At 34.8% G+C, this 20,707-nt stretch overlaps 2 protein-coding genes across 2 annotated transcripts; both read right to left on the reverse strand.

Annotated features, from left to right (window-relative positions):
• Window positions 1–1,465: 1,465 nt before the first annotated feature.
• On the reverse strand, window positions 1,466–5,072 carry LOC128984038 (uncharacterized protein K02A2.6-like). The gene is made up of 2 exons (XM_054403322.1): window positions 2,706–5,072; window positions 1,466–1,492 (listed from the first exon to the last, which is right to left on the reverse strand). Exons 1-2 carry the CDS (start codon window positions 5,070–5,072, stop codon window positions 1,466–1,468), a joined length of 2,394 nt encoding a protein of 797 aa, XP_054259297.1.
• Window positions 5,073–5,207: 135 nt separating this feature from the next.
• LOC128984039 (uncharacterized protein K02A2.6-like) lies at window positions 5,208–9,388 on the reverse strand. Its single transcript, XM_054403323.1, has 3 exons — window positions 7,081–9,388; window positions 5,937–6,099; window positions 5,208–5,217 (listed from the first exon to the last, which is right to left on the reverse strand). Exons 1-3 carry the CDS (start codon window positions 9,386–9,388, stop codon window positions 5,208–5,210), a joined length of 2,481 nt encoding a protein of 826 aa, XP_054259298.1.
• Window positions 9,389–20,707: the final 11,319 nt, after the last annotated feature.

Here is a 20,707-nt window from a genome sequence, read left to right on the forward strand (position 1 = left end):
GCAAATAATAAAATATAAAAATACTTTAAAATGAAATATCGGAAATATTGCGCTTGTTTAGGGCATGTTACAAACTATTTATGGTTAGAAAAACTAACAAGTAGTACAACAGCACCAAGTTTAAACAAATCTGTGCAAAAACAACAGAGCTACGTTGATTTCAGTAAGAGTAAACGTGGAAAATTCGTAGTAGTATCGAGGCGCGCATGGATGGTACGTAGCCCACAGTCAATATAGGTTTGATGTTGTAAGTAACTATGGGAAAGCTGAATTTTTCTATGCTGTTAGACCATGTTGAGATGATCATTTTCCCAAAAGTCCCCACTCCTACCCCTTTGTGCTTTCCTCTACCCCCCCCCCCTTTTAGATAAATTTACAGTCTCTTAGAAATTAAGCTATAACTTTAAAACGGATAAGGATAGTAACGCAATCTTTAATTAATCATTTTGCGTTACGATACTCTACAAAAAGTGTATTTACCATGGTATCCTAAATATTCATAGTTAAAAAATATCATAAACATAAAAAAGTAATTTTTATGGATTAATTTATGAAACTTTTCTTTGTAGATTTTTTATACGAGGTCGCACAACAAAATGTTTGATACAAAATTTGGGGTGCATAGTTTACATTTTAAAATAATACATAGTTATTAACAGTTTGTTTGCATATAGTGGTTATAGATAGTACAGTATATTGATTTTACAGGACTCTGGCTTTTTTGTGCACCGCAACAATGAAACAATTACGTATATTATGGTTTTTGTATTTGAATTTGCCGCTTTATATAGATTATATTAACGTTATGTAGCTCATTCAGTACATATACAGACTATTAAATACAATTATTAACAAGAACTGTATAAAACTCAATTTAATCATTTCATAATGTTAGCTTGAACTAAACAACAACATTGCATTAAACAAACATAATAATAAATAAATCTGAACATCTGTGAATCTTAATAACATATGTAACAGTGGTCCCCCCCTTAAAGTTTTGTGCGTAGCATCTGGTCGACGTGTCGCCTCCAAGTTTGACCATCATCCATTCTAACGTAATAATGAAGATTACCATCTTTAATTTCAACTGTTCCCAAGGCCCACTTGTCTCTTCCTGAATAATTTCTGACTTGTACGCGGTCCCCAGGATTGAATCTTCGCATTATACCTTTTGGACAGGTAGGTTCGTGTTTTCCCCGAGGCTTTAGTAGACTTAGATAAGTGCGAATCTTTCTATTAAACATGAGGAAATATGAAGAGGTTCCCGTTGAATTAGGAGCTTGGCGGATCTGCATTAGAAATCTATGTAATTTTTCATCGATGGTCCCATGTTCATTTTCCATACATTTAAGTGATTTCTTTACAGTTTGAACAAAACGTTCAGCCTGCCCATTAGATGAAGGGTGATATGGTGCAGTTGTTTTATGTGTAATTCCACACTGTTCAAGGAAGCTAGTAAACTCTAAGGAAGTAAACTGTCGTCCATTGTCTGACACAAGAAGATCTGGTAATCCAAAAGTAGAAAACATTTTTCGCAACTCCTTTACTGTCCAAGTAGCTGTAGTACATTTCGTAGGCAATACTTCTACCCATTTGGTAAATGCGTCAATGACTAACAGGAAGTAAAGTCCATTTGTAGGGCCAGCAAAATCAATGTGAATCCTTTCCCAAGGTCTAGTAGCTGGTATCCAAGGATGGTTCACTTCTTTTTGTGGTGCATTTTGTTTTTCTCTACACGCTCTGCATGATGCAATCATCTCCTCGATATCTTTGTCTTGTCCTTTCCAATAACAAAAACTTCTGGCTAATGCTTTCGTTTTCAATACACCCATGTGTCCAAAGTGTAATTCATTCAAAACAGTTTTAGTAAGAGACTCCGGAATCATAACCCTCCATCCCTTGAGGATACAACCTTCATGAAGACTCAGTTCACCATCGTGAAATCCAAGTTTTTCAACAGACTGGCCATTTTGTTAAGCGTGTACTATCTTATTCATTTCCGTGTCATGGGAAGTTTCTTTTGCTACCAACTTATGATCCAAACTCATTTGATTGATCTGACTTGTTAGGAAAACATCAATTTGGTCAATGCAGGTACTATTTTGTGTCTCAGTAGGAAATCTAGAGAGAAAATCAGCGTTTCCATGTTCATTTGATCTTCTGAACTCAATGCTGTAATCAAAGCCTGATAAATAATGAGAATAATTGAACAAACGAGTTGCAGACATGGATGGAAGATTTTTTTCTGGGTTGAAGATTGTGACTAGTGGTTTGTGGTCGGTTACGAGGGTGAATTTGCGACCGTAACAATAAGTAAAGAACTTTTTTAGGCCCCAAATAATGCCAGTTGCTTCCTTGTCTATCTGACTATATTTTTCTTCAGGCTTCGTCAACGTTCGAGAGGCAAAAGCAATTGGTTTCTCGGTCCCATCAGGAAAACGGTGTGATATAACAGCGCCTAACCCAACAGGAGATGCGTCTGTAGCTAATACTAGTGGTAGTTCTGGACTGTAGTGGCAAAGAACAGTATCACTGGAGATAACTTTCTTGATTTGTTCAAAACTCTGTTCACATTGTTCATTCCAAACGTATTTGTTCCCTTTCTGTAAAAGTTTATGTAATGGTTTCAGTAGAGTAGCTAGGTCTTTTATGAATCGGTTGTAATAGTTTACCAAACCTAAAAATGTCCGGAGTTCGCTTACATTCTCAGGTTTTCTTGCCTTAGTTAGGGCAGCTACTTTGTCCATACATTTATGTATACCTTTTTCATCAATGACGTGGCCCAAATAATATATTCTTTTCTGGAGAAACTTGCATTTGTCACGATTGAGTCTTAAACCTTTTTCTCTTAGTTTTCCTAAGACACTTTCCAAACGCAGAAGTAGTTCCTCTTCTGAATTTCCCTGAATGACTATATCGTCAAAGAAGCACTGTATCCCCTCTAGGCCTGCCAACGTCTTGTCCATTGTTTTCTGCCAAATTCCAGGAGCAACTTTAATACCAAACATTAATCTATGTACCCTGTACTGTCCCTTATGCGTGCTTAAGGTTTGAATATTTGCACTATCACTGTCCATTTCCAAATGAAGGTAAGCATTTCTTAAATCTAGTGTACAAAATAATTTTCCACCATTCATGTTGACAAATATGTCTTCAATTTTGGGAATAGGGTGATGTTCATCTTGGATCTGCTTGTTTACTGTCACTTTGTAATCCGCGCATATTCTCACATCTCCGTTAGGCTTGACTACAGGAACGATTGGTGTTCCCCACTCAGATTCTTGAGTTTTAGAAATTATTCCTGCTTCTTCTAAGCGGTCAAGTTCTTGTTCCACTTTCAGTTTTAATGCGTACGGTACAGGCCTAGCCTTCATAAATACCGGACGAGCCCCATCGACAAGTTGTAAGTGTCCAAGTTGATCTGGAATCTTACCGATACCTGGCTCAAACACATCCTTGAACTTCTCTAAAAGATTGTCAAGACCACCTACTTTTGGGTATTGTTGTACTGCCTTTAGTTCAGCCCAGTCTAACTGTACTTCTCGCAACCAATCGCGACCAAATATTGCGTCAAGGTTGTCATCCACGATGTAAAGTTTGCCTGTAAATTTCTGATCCTTGTATGTACAACGCACAAAAACAACTCCTTTTGGTTTGAAGACTTCTCGAGTGTATGTTCGTAGCTGCACTTGTGTATGAAAAATTTTCCTATTAATCTCAAGTTTCTTGAATGTAGAGTAAGGCAGAGTACTTATAGCAGAACCGGTATCAAGTTCCATTTGAACTGGTTTACCTTCAACTGATAAGTCAAGCATAATTTTATCTCCATTTCTTCTATCTATTTTGAAAATCTCGTGTTGTTCATCTTGACAGTCTTCTTCTTCGGCTTGGTGAATTTTTGTTCTTGTAGATCCTAAACATACTCTGGCTAAGTGTCCCTGTTTCTTGCATTTATTACATATCTTTGAAGCAAACTCACAGTTATTGGCCCTATGGTTTTGAGAACCACATCTGTAACATTTTCCTTTAAGACTCTCAAAAAGAGGTGAAGGCTTTTTCTGGTTTGACGTCATGTGCGATTTAGTTGATACATTTTTGTATTTATCCTCAATCTGATGTACTGTACTAGGCCTATTAGTTTTAGTTGCATAGTATTCAGATAGATCACTCTCGTGGTTTGCAATTTCCATCGCTGTCGCTGCTTTGACAACATCTTGAAACGATACTAATGAATTATCCTGAAGCAATTTGGCTCTAATATCTTTATTAACTAACCCCCTTATGAACTGCATTCGCAAAAGTGTATTAGCGATTGATTTCTGGCAAGACTCACAGTTAAACTCACAATTAGATGTAAGTTTTTGCAATTCAACTGAATAAATCTTAACTGTTTCATTGGGCTCCTGTACTCTAGACATGAATTTGTGCTGTAAAGCCCAAGTACTTGGCTGTGGATCAACATAATCTGTCAACATTCTCACCAATTCTGTATATGACTTATCCAGAGGTACTTCTGGAGCACATAAATCATAAACCTTCTGATGTAGGCTAGGGGTTAAAGAATGAAGTAATGTGTATACCTTATCTGTAGGATGCATTCCTTGTCCATGTAAGTGAATGAAGACTTCTAGACGTCTTATGAAATTCTTGAATGTCTCGTCATCTTGAAAGGGTGTGAACGAAATTGTTGATGTAAGCGGTCGCAATTTCTGAGTATCAACACTGTATGGTCTGATCTGCTGTAGTTCTTCTGTTTCGTTGACTCTTTCCAATTCACTTAATCGGAGTTGTAATACATCAACTATTTTGAAATACATATCCTCCATGTCGGTCCTGTATGTGATTTCAGTGTCAAGTTCTTCTTCATCTGTTTTTACTTCAATGTTGTGCTGGATTTGCTCGAATCGTTCCCAATAAGCATGTATCACTGAGAGTCTTGTTCTGATACTATCAATTTTAATACTAGACAATTCTTCCAGCATTCTCCCAGCTCTAGTCAACTGACCTTTAACAACAGCCCTTGCTTTCTTCAGTTCACTCAATGTTTCATTTCCTTGTAAGGAGGCCATAATCAATTATTTGTACTAGTAAATGTAATAAGTGTAAAATAGAAACGTAGAAATAATTAATTGTCCTCGTCGCCAATTATTAAATACAATTATTAACAAGAACTGTATAAAACTCAATTTAATCATTTCATAATGTTAGCTTGAACTAAACAACAACATTGCATTAAACAAACATAATAATAAATAAATCTGAACATCTGTGAATCTTAATAACATATGTAACAGTGGTCCCCCCCTTAAAGTTTTGTGCGTAGCATCTGGTCGACGTGTCGCCTCCAAGTTTGACCATCATCCATTCTAACGTAATAATGAAGATTACCATCTTTAATTTCAACTGTTCCCAAGGCCCACTTGTCTCTTCCTGAATAATTTCTGACTTGTACGCGGTCCCCAGGATTGAATCTTCGCATTATACCTTTTGGACAGGTAGGTTCGTGTTTTCCCCGAGGCTTTAGTAGACTTAGATAAGTGCGAATCTTTCTATTAAACATGAGGAAATATGAAGAGGTTCCCGTTGAATTAGGAGCTTGGCGGATCTGCATTAGAAATCTATGTAATTTTTCATCGATGGTCCCATGTTCATTTTCCATACATTTAAGTGATTTCTTTACAGTTTGAACAAAACGTTCAGCCTGCCCATTAGATGAAGGGTGATATGGTGCAGTTGTTTTATGTGTAATTCCACACTGTTCAAGGAAGCTAGTAAACTCTAAGGAAGTAAACTGTCGTCCATTGTCTGACACAAGAAGATCTGGTAATCCAAAAGTAGAAAACATTTTTCGCAACTCCTTTACTGTCCAAGTAGCTGTAGTACATTTCGTAGGCAATACTTCTACCCATTTGGTAAATGCGTCAATGACTAACAGGAAGTAAAGTCCATTTGTAGGGCCAGCAAAATCAATGTGAATCCTTTCCCAAGGTCTAGTAGCTGGTATCCAAGGATGGTTCACTTCTTTTTGTGGTGCATTTTGTTTTTCTCTACACGCTCTGCATGATGCAATCATCTCCTCGATATCTTTGTCTTGTCCTTTCCAATAACAAAAACTTCTGGCTAATGCTTTCGTTTTCAATACACCCATGTGTCCAAAGTGTAATTCATTCAAAACAGTTTTAGTAAGAGACTCCGGAATCATAACCCTCCATCCCTTGAGGATACAACCTTCATGAAGACTCAGTTCACCATCGTGAAATCCAAGTTTTTCAACAGACTGGCCATTTTGTTAAGCGTGTACTATCTTATTCATTTCCGTGTCATGGGAAGTTTCTTTTGCTACCAACTTATGATCCAAACTCATTTGATTGATCTGACTTGTTAGGAAAACATCAATTTGGTCAATGCAGGTACTATTTTGTGTCTCAGTAGGAAATCTAGAGAGAAAATCAGCGTTTCCATGTTCATTTGATCTTCTGAACTCAATGCTGTAATCAAAGCCTGATAAATAATGAGAATAATTGAACAAACGAGTTGCAGACATGGATGGAAGATTTTTTTCTGGGTTGAAGATTGTGACTAGTGGTTTGTGGTCGGTTACGAGGGTGAATTTGCGACCGTAACAATAAGTAAAGAACTTTTTTAGGCCCCAAATAATGCCAGTTGCTTCCTTGTCTATCTGACTATATTTTTCTTCAGGCTTCGTCAACGTTCGAGAGGCAAAAGCAATTGGTTTCTCGGTCCCATCAGGAAAACGGTGTGATATAACAGCGCCTAACCCAACAGGAGATGCGTCTGTAGCTAATACTAGTGGTAGTTCTGGACTGTAGTGGCAAAGAACAGTATCACTGGAGATAACTTTCTTGATTTGTTCAAAACTCTGTTCACATTGTTCATTCCAAACGTATTTGTTCCCTTTCTGTAAAAGTTTATGTAATGGTTTCAGTAGAGTAGCTAGGTCTTTTATGAATCGGTTGTAATAGTTTACCAAACCTAAAAATGTCCGGAGTTCGCTTACATTCTCAGGTTTTCTTGCCTTAGTTAGGGCAGCTACTTTGTCCATACATTTATGTATACCTTTTTCATCAATGACGTGGCCCAAATAATATATTCTTTTCTGGAGAAACTTGCATTTGTCACGATTGAGTCTTAAACCTTTTTCTCTTAGTTTTCCTAAGACACTTTCCAAACGCAGAAGTAGTTCCTCTTCTGAATTTCCCTGAATGACTATATCGTCAAAGAAGCACTGTATCCCCTCTAGGCCTGCCAACGTCTTGTCCATTGTTTTCTGCCAAATTCCAGGAGCAACTTTAATACCAAACATTAATCTATGTACCCTGTACTGTCCCTTATGCGTGCTTAAGGTTTGAATATTTGCACTATCACTGTCCATTTCCAAATGAAGGTAAGCATTTCTTAAATCTAGTGTACAAAATAATTTTCCACCATTCATGTTGACAAATATGTCTTCAATTTTGGGAATAGGGTGATGTTCATCTTGGATCTGCTTGTTTACTGTCACTTTGTAATCCGCGCATATTCTCACATCTCCGTTAGGCTTGACTACAGGAACGATTGGTGTTCCCCACTCAGATTCTTGAGTTTTAGAAATTATTCCTGCTTCTTCTAAGCGGTCAAGTTCTTGTTCCACTTTCAGTTTTAATGCGTACGGTACAGGCCTAGCCTTCATAAATACCGGACGAGCCCCATCGACAAGTTGTAAGTGTCCAAGTTGATCTGGAATCTTACCGATACCTGGCTCAAACACATCCTTGAACTTCTCTAAAAGATTGTCAAGACCACCTACTTTTGGGTATTGTTGTACTGCCTTTAGTTCAGCCCAGTCTAACTGTACTTCTCGCAACCAATCGCGACCAAATATTGCGTCAAGGTTGTCATCCACGATGTAAAGTTTGCCTGTAAATTTCTGATCCTTGTATGTACAACGCACAAAAACAACTCCTTTTGGTTTGAAGACTTCTCGAGTGTATGTTCGTAGCTGCACTTGTGTATGAAAAATTTTCCTATTAATCTCAAGTTTCTTGAATGTAGAGTAAGGCAGAGTACTTATAGCAGAACCGGTATCAAGTTCCATTTGAACTGGTTTACCTTCAACTGATAAGTCAAGCATAATTTTATCTCCATTTCTTCTATCTATTTTGAAAATCTCGTGTTGTTCATCTTGACAGTCTTCTTCTTCGGCTTGGTGAATTTTTGTTCTTGTAGATCCTAAACATACTCTGGCTAAGTGTCCCTGTTTCTTGCATTTATTACATATCTTTGAAGCAAACTCACAGTTATTGGCCCTATGGTTTTGAGAACCACATCTGTAACATTTTCCTTTAAGACTCTCAAAAAGAGGTGAAGGCTTTTTCTGGTTTGACGTCATGTGCGATTTAGTTGATACATTTTTGTATTTATCCTCAATCTGATGTACTGTACTAGGCCTATTAGTTTTAGTTGCATAGTATTCAGATAGATCACTCTCGTGGTTTGCAATTTCCATCGCTGTCGCTGCTTTGACAACATCTTGAAACGATACTAATGAATTATCCTGAAGCAATTTGGCTCTAATATCTTTATTAACTAACCCCCTTATGAACTGCATTCGCAAAAGTGTATTAGCGATTGATTTCTGGCAAGACTCACAGTTAAACTCACAATTAGATGTAAGTTTTTGCAATTCAACTGAATAAATCTTAACTGTTTCATTGGGCTCCTGTACTCTAGACATGAATTTGTGCTGTAAAGCCCAAGTACTTGGCTGTGGATCAACATAATCTGTCAACATTCTCACCAATTCTGTATATGACTTATCCAGAGGTACTTCTGGAGCACATAAATCATAAACCTTCTGATGTAGGCTAGGGGTTAAAGAATGAAGTAATGTGTATACCTTATCTGTAGGATGCATTCCTTGTCCATGTAAGTGAATGAAGACTTCTAGACGTCTTATGAAATTCTTGAATGTCTCGTCATCTTGAAAGGGTGTGAACGAAATTGTTGATGTAAGCGGTCGCAATTTCTGAGTATCAACACTGTATGGTCTGATCTGCTGTAGTTCTTCTGTTTCGTTGACTCTTTCCAATTCACTTAATCGGAGTTGTAATACATCAACTATTTTGAAATACATATCCTCCATGTCGGTCCTGTATGTGATTTCAGTGTCAAGTTCTTCTTCATCTGTTTTTACTTCAATGTTGTGCTGGATTTGCTCGAATCGTTCCCAATAAGCATGTATCACTGAGAGTCTTGTTCTGATACTATCAATTTTAATACTAGACAATTCTTCCAGCATTCTCCCAGCTCTAGTCAACTGACCTTTAACAACAGCCCTTGCTTTCTTCAGTTCACTCAATGTTTCATTTCCTTGTAAGGAGGCCATAATCAATTATTTGTACTAGTAAATGTAATAAGTGTAAAATAGAAACGTAGAAATAATTAATTGTCCTCGTCGCCAATTATTAAATACAATTATTAACAAGAACTGTATAAAACTCAATTTAATCATTTCATAATGTTAGCTTGAACTAAACAACAACATTGCATTAAACAAACATAATAATAAATAAATCTGAACATCTGTGAATCTTAATAACATATGTAACACAGACTATAGTGGATACATATGAATGAATATCGTGCATTTGCTGCTGTACGCCAGAGCGTCATTTTATTATACAGGGTGTCTCACCTAAAGTGAACCAATAGATAATTTTTTTATTATGAGATATAGAGTTAACTTCTTATGGGACACTACCCTTTATTTTAAGATGTTTTTTGAGTGGTTTCGAATTTTAAAAATATGTTCGCCATTTTCCAATATGGCTGACAACTTTGTTAGTCCTATGGAATACCCTGTATTTTATGATTGTTTTAGAATCTAAACGCTCAATTTTTAAACCTTTTTATTCTTGACATTTTTCTCTAAAGCTACTTGTTTAGGAGTTACATCGAAGAAGAAATGGTTTGTGAGTACATCCTGCATCCTGTAGCTCATAAACGAGTAAGTTTAAGAGCGAAAATACAAAGAATAAACAAGTTTTCAAATCACATCTACATAAAAAAAACATAAAATAAATTGTTCCAATATCAAAGTAAGCTACCATTTTTGAAAATGGTGACCATTTTTAAAACAACAAAATCAGTATTTTTTAACGTATTTTATATATTTTTTTGAACGAGGACTTATATGTGACTTATTTATTCTTTGCACTTTCTCTCTCAACTTACTCGTTTATGAGCTACAGGATGCCGAATGTACACCACAAGCCTTTCTTTTAGATATAACAGGCTGTAACTCCTAAATGGGGTAGGTTTAGAGAAAAAATGTCACGAATAAAAAATAGCTTTTAAATTCTAAAAGAATACTAAAATACAGCGTATTCCATGAGAAATAACAAAGTTGGTGGCCATATTGGAAAATGGTGGATATATTTTTTTTATTCGTAATCATCTCTAAAAACACTTTTTACAAATAAAGGGGGTCGTCTAATAAAAAGTTAAGTTAAAAGTTAATAAGTTAATTTATGTATGTTCAATCTCAACCGGGATGAAACGTGTACCCTTTTATAGCAGAATGTCCAATTTTAATAAAGATACGTAAATTTTGGTCCAACAAGTTATATTTAAATGAATATGAGTTTTTTTGAATTTTTAAATGGCAAAGATTGGCGGGCACTTGGAAATTATCTTAAAGAGGCGTGGAGTAAAGGGTGGGAATTGATAATGGAGTATAATTATTAAATTTAAGAATTGAGATATCAATACAAAAATGGGAAAAATCTATGTAATTAAAATTTTTTTTTAAATATTGTTTGTTAAGTATCTATCAAAGTAAATTATAAAAGTAACAGGTTTGTTTTATGAATTATTAACTGTTTGTAGGAAACATTCAGATTCTCAGTAGGCTACATTTAAATTTTATTATTCATTCAATTGTTATCTGATCTTTATTAGTATGTAGTGCTATTTGTGTATATTCTGTAGTTTAAATCAGTTTATTTTTTGAATAATTGTATGTGATTCATGGATTTTTTTTTAAACTGTTTTAAAATATTTTAAAATCTGTGTGTCTAACACAAAACAGACGGTCTTTGACCATTGTTCTTTGCATTTAAATATAAAAAAAAACACTGTATTGATATTTTATTACAATGAACAAATTTTTTTCTTCTTCAGAAATCCATAATAATTTTTTTAAAATATTTATTTATCTCATAATTCTTTTTGTAGATTATCGTAACGCAAAATGATTAATAAAAGATTGCTTTATTATCCTTACCCGTTTTAAAGTTATAGCTTAATTGCTAAGAGGCTGTAAATTTATCTAAAAAGGGGGGTTAGAGGAAAGAACAAGGGGGGAGGAGTGTTGACTTTCGGGAAAATGATCATCTCAACATGGTCTAACAGCATAGAAAAAATTCAGCTTTCCCATAGTTACTTACAACATCAAACCTATATTGACTGTGGGCTACGTACCATCCATGCGCGCCTCGATACTACTACGAATTTTCCACGTTTACTCTTACTGAAATCAACGTAGCTCTGTTGTTTTTGCACAGATTTGTTTAAACTTGGTGCTGTTGTACTACTTGTTAGTTTTTCTAACCATAAATAGTTTGTAACATGCCCTAAACAAGCGCAATATTTCCGATATTTCATTTTAAAGTATTTTTATATTTTATTATTTGCAATAAATGTTGATTAGCGCCTAAAGTATAAGAGATTGAAGAAAGGTTGTATAATAACCTTTTTGAAGGACAATATATTTAGGCGTAGATAGACGCTTAATTCACCTTTCTATCATTAACCGTTTGTGAGTTAGACGCGGAAACGTAAACCGATGACCCGCGCAACTTCCCCCCCCCCCCCCCCCTGAGTTGTGACCACCCTAGAAATGCGACATCATCGATTTTTTTCATCTACTAGATGTCCCCAACAATAATCAAAAGTCAAATTTTGTCAGACTTTCAGTGCATACTCGACCCGTTTAGCGCCTGGACTACATGTTAATTGAGTGACAATATATCTTTAATTAAATAAATTTTATACTATAAATTGTGGATTAAAATATATTATGTAATTATATACATCATGTATTATATATCTGCTAATATACTTATGACGCACAAGTGCGTCATTAGCAGTGAACGTGTTAAGTTATTGGTTACCTGCTTTACTTTAAGTTGAAATTTATGAGTTGGATAAAATAAGAGTTATAAGTTTGGTATCAACTTTCTATACTAATTTTACAATTACAGTATAGAATATTTTCTTAGTAGGCTAACAAAAAATACAAACAAAACACAAAAGACAGCTGTCTACAGACATTACTGTAGCAACACTCCCACCTACCTAGTTGTGCTGGGCCTCTTGTTTCTTTACTGGATGATAAGGTATGTAGAGAAAAGCGTAATTTGTTTCAAAGTTGCCTTTCTTTGAGCCTTTTGAACAAGTTAGGATGAATATGATTAGCTTCACAATACAATATTTGATCTTTCTCTTCTGTTTTGAGTGTCTCGTCGACTGTCTTCTCTAGGCTGACATTGATAACGGGAACTATCCTTGACAGATCCAACTTGCATGTTCACATTTTGGTGATATTGTACAATGTTGCGTTGGTTCTGTAGTGGAAACACTTCCTTTGTTAAATCGATCCCATTGACAGGGCTGACTAGTGCTGTGGCTTGTGTACTCGGGCCCTGGGAGACAATGCAGTCGGAACCATTAGAGGTGATGATTTATAGTACTATTTATGTCCCCCGACTGGGCCGACTGACGCACAATCTGTATCTGGAAGATCTCTTCCTCGTTGTTATCTAGCAATCCTTGAAGTATAGAATTGGAACCGTCAGGAGATAACGACTAATCTTTTTCAGCAGTTGTCAGCGACTGGGCTTCAACTAGGTCATTCTCAAGTATTTTAGATTGTTCCCCTTTGTCAACACTGGCATCTAGGCTTTGATCCCAAAAGTCTATGCTTGATCGAGCTGTCCCAAGACTCCTGCCACAGTTGCATGTCTCCTTGGGATGTAGGTGAAACCAACTCCGTAAGCCGGGCCAGTTGAGCGTTCTGATTTGGAACGAATGATAGTCAAGACGATCAAGGCACAGTTTTCTGTTGACTAGTAGCTCGGGACCTGTTTAATATTACCGCAATTTGAGCTAGGACCTCGTCTTAGTCCATCAAGGTATTAGTAAGTTCATTCTCTGTGAAGCTTGCCCTTTGGTACAGAATGCGCTGGTATCTAAAATTCTATTTTCTTCCTTATTTTTTGTTGCTGACATAGTATAATGGGTCGTAACAGTTGCTAGAGTACATAATAAGTCGTTCCATCAGTTTCTTGGTAAAAACTGTATTTGACAGAAATTAGTTATTTAGATCAGCGCAATATGTCAGTGGCTCATATCAACTGCAACGAATTTGATTTTAAAAATTGGTGACAACTTTAACATAAGGATCTAATGTCTAGTTGTATCATAATCAAAGTTGGTATCCAATAGTGTAGTTGTATCAGTAATATACATCTTCAGTCGCAGTAAGGAAGTATTCAATCGAAGGTCCCATCTTGAAGTCAATCTTTGTTGTTCGTTTGTTCGTAGAAGTAAAGTTCAATAATAGAAAGAAAGTTAAAGCAGGTAACCACGCTCTGCTAGCATGTCTTGATTGGTTACCTGCTTTCTTCATTTTGTTTGAGTTAAGCCTCCGAATCACTGATCAATACGTGTACTGGTGAAATTACCTGCTGTCAAGTGATCCTTTTGACCTTGAAAGGCGACCGGTTTCGACCCTCACGGGGTCATCTTCAGGCGGACGTCGTCATCGTCTTTTCGTTCTTGCGAACACGTCGTTTTTTAAAAAAACATTGAGGTTTACAGTTTTTAACATTTAAAACACTTAACACAAAACACGAAAAATGGCCAATAACTATTATGGTACCGATCGGTGGAGCGGCGGGCGACACGGAAGTTGAGTCTAGACTGACCGCTGCAAGCCGTTGTCATTGTTTACTTGTCCCCTCCCCTAATCTTTCTTCGTTTCTTTCGTTTTGTCGTTTCGTTTTGTGAGGGTCGAAACCGGTCGCCTTTCAAGGTCAAAAGGATCACTTGACAGCAGGTAATTTCACCAGTACACGTTACCTGCTTTACTTTAAGTTGAAAGTAAGAGTTATAAGTTTGGTATCTACTTTTTTTCAATATTAATCAATAGTAATCATACAATATTTCCTTGGTAACCAATAATTTATTTTTGTAAAAAAAATACAACCGACTTCAAATGCTCTAAAAAGAATGAAATAATTTCAATAAAGTAAACTTTTGTATTAGTCAAGCTCACGTATTTTAAGTCGGCGCGGCTCTATGATGATTTTTGATACAAAATTTAAAGAGGATGTCCACATTGCAGGTGACTATCTATAACTAAAGGTGATTATAATCTTATAGTGATATTAACGAGTATTTTTAAAAATATTATAATGTATTTACATATTTCTAACTTGGAAAAGTAACGTTTTAATTTTAAACTAGCTTCTTTTCCCTATCATAATATCAAAATAAATTATTTTCCTATTCATATAGAACATTTGTGAGTGTTATTTTCATTATGCAATAATTCTGAAGTAAACATAAAATACAAGAAAATACTTCCTTTGATATATAAACAAAACATTTCAGTATGTTTTTTTATATATTTGAGTGAAAATTTAAAAACATACGTTTTTAGGAAAAGCACTTTTAAAACTTGTTGTTCCTTTTTGTGAAACTTTTTTTATTTTTCTTATTTCATTGACATTTGAAGTTTCATAAAATGTCCATGGTAACGCAATATCTTTGGTGATTTTTTTTAATAGAGCATCTTTGATGGAAAGACACGAAATTGTGTCACGACCATCACGGACATAAAACTGAATATTAAAAATAGTTAATATTATTTTTAAAACTATGATTTGCTATCAATTAATTTACTTTTATGGCCATTATACAATAAACAGCTCACTAAGCTGTTGGTATATTTGGTCTTTCAAAAAAAAAAAAAAAACTAAAAAAATTGAAAAAAACAATAAAATCTTTTTAAGTTTGTATAACTCAGAAAAAACTTACCTGAGACCCGAAAAATCGTAATGTTTTTATAGAGGTGTGCTTCTTTTGTGTATAAAACATTGAAATATGATGATATTTTAATTTTTGAAATTTGTATGAGAGAAATCATAAACGCGATGGTCAGGGACAAGTGGTATGGTCGTGAATTGTCTGGAATAATATAAATATTTCTAAACAATCCTTCAATTATATTGTTAGTTATAATAAAAATATGTGTTTCAATTGAACTAAACTGTTCAATTAAGAATAATATTTAAGTTATTGTCACGACCAAACACAGTATAATCCATAAGGCTGGATTGGTCGTGAAAAAATCTGCGGTGGATGTGAAACTTTGGTTGTGACATTACGTGTTATTTGGCTCTGTTCTAGCAGTAGCCCTGCACCTCATGTTCGAGGATACAAAGTGGATTTCTAGGTTAATGTAGCAATTGAAATATCATATCAACAAAAATTAACACCACGTCTACTTCATCAAATGGCTACGTACGGTCATGGACACACCAAAATTACAAAAAACACAAACTTACCTTTATTAATCTTGTAACTACTTCTTTCAACACAAAACGACTGGCACAAAAAACTTGACGTACATCCCGAACTAGTCTCTAAAACGAACTGACACAATCGACGCCAGGCTTGCCACTGTCGTGATCCAAAGTTGAAAATTTTTCCCAAATGGTCGTGACGCCAAATCGAGGGACAGACTTATTTTGTCATGGTAGTCAGTTTGCAATGACAATAAAATTATAATATGCTCCTTTTTTGTAAGTTTAATAACTATTGATGACATAAAAATATGACTTTATATATTTCGGCATGAATAATTAGTCTAAAAACAGCGTGAAAGTTGGAAAATGTACCCTAGGGACACGTCATGGTCGTGAATTTCGAGACTTTAAAAATACAAAAAAAATACCTAGAACCTATTGAAAACCAAATAAATGTGTGTAACATGTTGCCCCCGTACCAAAAAATATTAAAGCACATAATAATAAAGTACAAATCCAGTATCTACGAAGTAAAAGGCCAGGGACATGAAAACGTACGTTTTTAAATTTTCACTCATTTATTTATGTTATCCAGCTACAATTTATTGATTTTCAAAATACACTATCAATATTTTTTATTTAATTCATATTTGCAGTTAGAGCCGCGCCGACTTGAAATACGTGAGCTTGACTAATACAAAAGTTTACTTTATTGAAATTATTTCATTCTTTTTAGAGCATTTGAAGTTGGTTGTATTTTTTTACAAAAATAAACTATTTCATGATTTTTAGTGACTGTATAATTTGTTATATATTAATTACTTGAAGTTTTTTGATAAGCAAAACTGTTTGAAACAATCAAAAGTGCCACAGAAAAATCATTATTTTTAAACTGCTTGAGTCACCTGTTCAGTTTACATAATCAATGGGTATAAAAATTAACATTTTTGGATTTTCCTAAAAAAAAACAAAACAAAGAGTTGTCCATTACATTAGGCCTAATGAAAAACTAAATGTCTTTCCTAGAGACATTGAAATGCCAGACACATTGTTTCCTGCAATTGGTGTACTTCTACATTATAAAACGAAATACAGTAAGGTCTCAAGCCTTTTGGAACAATAAGAAAGTTATTCCTCAGCCACCAGCACTAAAAAACCTCTTAAAAGTAGAAAATTGGTTGTTATCACGTATATTACCTTTGAAAAATACGTATATGAAAGATTGGTTCAGCTAAAAGTGGTGTAAGGGGTAGGTGGTTTTGTTTGCTCAAGATGTAGTCGAAATTGCAAATCAGCTTCCCATTTCCAAAGCAGGCATAATATTATTGACAGTGAAGAATATTAATAAACATTCCACATCTTCAAATGCATGTTTAGTAATTAAAATATTTAACACTTTTAAGACGATTGACGATTATGCAATCTCACACCTCTTATGTTGTTTAAGGAATAACTGCATCTAATTTATGTTTAGACCTCTTTTACGAATGCTTTGGTAAGTCAGAACATTCAATACTCAAAACAGAATCATACACAAATCGGGTCAAACGTTGAAAGAAATACCTTATTTATAGTAACCAAAACAAAATGCATTTTTTCAATGTAACTTATTTAGGCTCCATGGCAAGAAATAGTTTATTAATCAATATGAAGCAACTGTTTAATGAAGAAACTGGCTGTAGCTTCATTTAAATGGTTTTAACTAACAGCGGTAGAAATGTTATTACTATTTATTCCCTTCTCTGCAAAAATATAAATAAAATAAATGTTGAATATTTGAGGTTTTCAGCATTTTTCACCAAACAAATATTTTTCTTAAACATAATGCTATATATGGTACCAAATATAAACTCTCCTGGTTATTTTGGTGGTGGAACCACGCTGATCGGTAAAAGAATCACAGAGAAATTGGTGAACATACATAGAAAAAAAAACATTGCCACAGACAAATTGGAGAACCTCCTCCTTTTGTTGGTAGTGGGGAAGTCGGTTAAAAATAAAACAAAACACAGCTGTCTACAGACATTGCTGTAGCAACAGTTCCCATAGCAAAATTCAGGCTACTTCATTTACTCTTTCACTTCCAAGTTCAGAGGGAAGTAAGAGAATAAAATAAATGTTTTCCTACACACTACCCATCTTACAGGATCTCCTATCAGAAACAAAACTTATAGAATTCCAGAATCTACCATTGCAAACTGTCTTCCGGCTGATAGATAATCAATTATTGCCCAATACAACCTGAATAGTCATGGGATATGTTCATCAGCAGGTTCAAGACCTTAATCTCTGATCTATCAGCAGTACTACTGGGCATGTAATCTTACTTTTACTCCATTTTAGAGCCATTTATATCGGAGGTGATATTTAGCCGCACCAACAAATTTTCGCCACGTTATCCGGTCCTCTGCATCTTCCTCTACTGCTCCAATCCTCTCCATGTCTGATTTCACTTGTTTCCACCATCTCTGTTTTGGTTTACATTGATTTTTCCTTTCAACCGGATTGCCCTCTAATACATTTCTCAGTCTGCATTCTTCGTCTCTTCTCAATACGTGCCCGGCCCATCTGATTCTTCGGCACTTAATTTCCCCAATTATATCTGTGCAGTTGTATAAGTTGTCTTATCTCCTTATTGTGTCGTCTTCTCCATTCACCTTATAGGACCATACATTTTCTTTAGAATTTTATTCTCGAATACACTTATTTTCTTTTCAACTTTCTCATTTATATTCCATTTTTCTGATCCGTACCATATAAAAGAACTGGGCAAAATATCGTTTTGTATAATCTGATTTTTGTTTTGTGAGACAGGGATTTGGATGAAAGTAATCTGTTGCACTTGTGGAAGCATTTATTTTCAGAATTTATTCGGCTTTAGATCTTTAGTCCATCAGTATTTTGTATTTATATAATAACTCTTAGGTATTTAAAACTGTTGACTTTATAAAATGTGTGTTCCTCAATTTCTATGGATGCCCCCCGAAGGTATCTCTGCCTTGATGTGGCGGTGGGGCTTGCGTGCTGTGTCGGCAGCTTGAGAGCTATGTCGGCAGTAGTGTAGCTGTTGGTAGGGCGTCCCTTCAGGTCAGGTCTTTGTGAGGTAGGAGCCAAGCAAGAACGGATACCTACACTGGTCATCCAGGTTGGGGGTTGAGCGTTGGGCCGACAACCCATGTCCTAAAAAATGCTATTACGAATCTCCAACAAAGATTGAAAATTGGACAAGATAAACTACTAAGCATGTAGATATTTACAAAACAATAAGCTTTGTTAAATCTGATTTCTCTGATGTGGCACTCCTTACCTTACCAAACTGCTATGGCCATTCAAACCGAAGTAGGATTTTGGCTTCCACAACAGTGTGCCTCCAGCCTTCCCGGTACTTGGCTTGCTCCCGGGTAACTCCTAGCCTTCTCAGGTCTTTTTTCACATGATCTTTCCATCTAAGTCTTGGCCTTCCTAGCAGTCTGGTGCCTGCTGGTCTCCCCTCAAATTCTTCTTTAAGATATACTGAGTTCTTAGTTCTTGATTTATTTGGATTCTTCATTCAACATTTTCATTAATTGGGCCATATACTTTCCCTTAAATCTTTGATTTCAAAAACTTTCTTTTCTCAGAATTTTTGCTATAAACTGAATTTTCCATTCCATAAAGGAAAATTGGTTGTATTATTGAGTAATAAATTCTCAGTTTTGTTGTTTTTAACTTCTTCTATGTTAAATTTGTAATATTTCATGTCATTTCATTCATTATTTAGTATTAAGTTTTTAAAATGTTAATTTTTGTTCATACACCTTTGTTAATAATCACTCCTCAGAAAGGCTATCCTAATATTAATTTTCCTAATTTATATAATTTCATTAACATGTTCAATTAATCATTAATAATATTCATTCCATAGCCTATATTTTTTTTTACAAAGCCCACAACCTAATTATTTATTAAATATATAAGAGAATTGCAATACATCAAAATTTCTTATAATATTATTTCAAAATTAGTCCTTAAGGAATCAAAATTCAAGAAGCAGTGAAAGTGATCCCATGTGTTCAACAATGAGTGATGTGAACATTGAGTGAGATTGAAAGAGAAGGAAGCCATTGAGAAGTTGAAATTGTTAGAAGAAGGAGTCAAAATTTTACCTAAATCAAATTCATTCATCAAGAAGACCAGTTTCAAGTTATATCACAGTAGCCTAAACCTCAAGAAGACTCAACTCCATCATTGTTATCTTCAAAATTAAGGATAACCTTTTCTTTAAACTCTTTTAAATTTTGTGCTAATTGGACGGTACCTTTTGGACAACACCAAAATTAGATTTTTCATTGTTGGGATTGTGTAAGTTTAACACCTTAATTAGGCCTATTTGGACACTATTAAATTTATTAATTATTAGCATTCAAGCCAGCACGACACCCTACCCTGAGATATATCACATCTAAATTATTTGAACCTTCAAGTTATTATTCAAATTTATCATTTATTTCAATTTAATTTCAACCCCACACACCATTGTCAATCCTTTCATTGTAACGTCAAGCCTTTTCTCTTTGCATGTTAATTGTTCATTTGTTTAAATAAAACACCTTTTGTAATTCATATCTTTGTTAACTTATTAACTTTAAACATTTATAGAATAGGCCTAACCTAAAATGAATATTATAAGGTGAGTTTACAAATTGATAAAACTTTACTTCTAAGTATTTAAATTCACAGTCTCTAGAGAATTTATCTCACCAACTTGCAGATTGCTATTCAGAAATTGTTCCGTGTTCGAGAATACAAGGTACTTTGTTTTTTCTCATCAATCTTTAATGCGACTTTTCTCCGCTTCTTTCAATTTTAGCGGTAATCCTTTTAGGTCTTCTTTGGTTCCAGCTACTAAGGCTACATCCTCGGCAAATGCTAACATTAATTGTTGTGTCTATAACTACTTCTTCTAGTTTTCTTGTTTAATACAGAAATAGGAACAGTCAAATATTCTTACTAAATGGTAATACATTAAATTAAAATAACTAAAAACTATGTACAACAGGTCAAAACTTAATATTAAACTCTGACAATTCTAATTCATCAAACAAATAAAAAGGGTTTTCAACTAGCCAATT

This window comes from Macrosteles quadrilineatus, unplaced genomic scaffold (genome assembly GCF_028750875.1).
Source record: "Macrosteles quadrilineatus isolate MER2022 unplaced genomic scaffold, UCM_ALF_1.0 Scaffold_2__2_contigs__length_208266976, whole genome shotgun sequence".
Lineage (NCBI taxonomy): Eukaryota > Metazoa > Arthropoda > Insecta > Hemiptera > Cicadellidae > Macrosteles > Macrosteles quadrilineatus.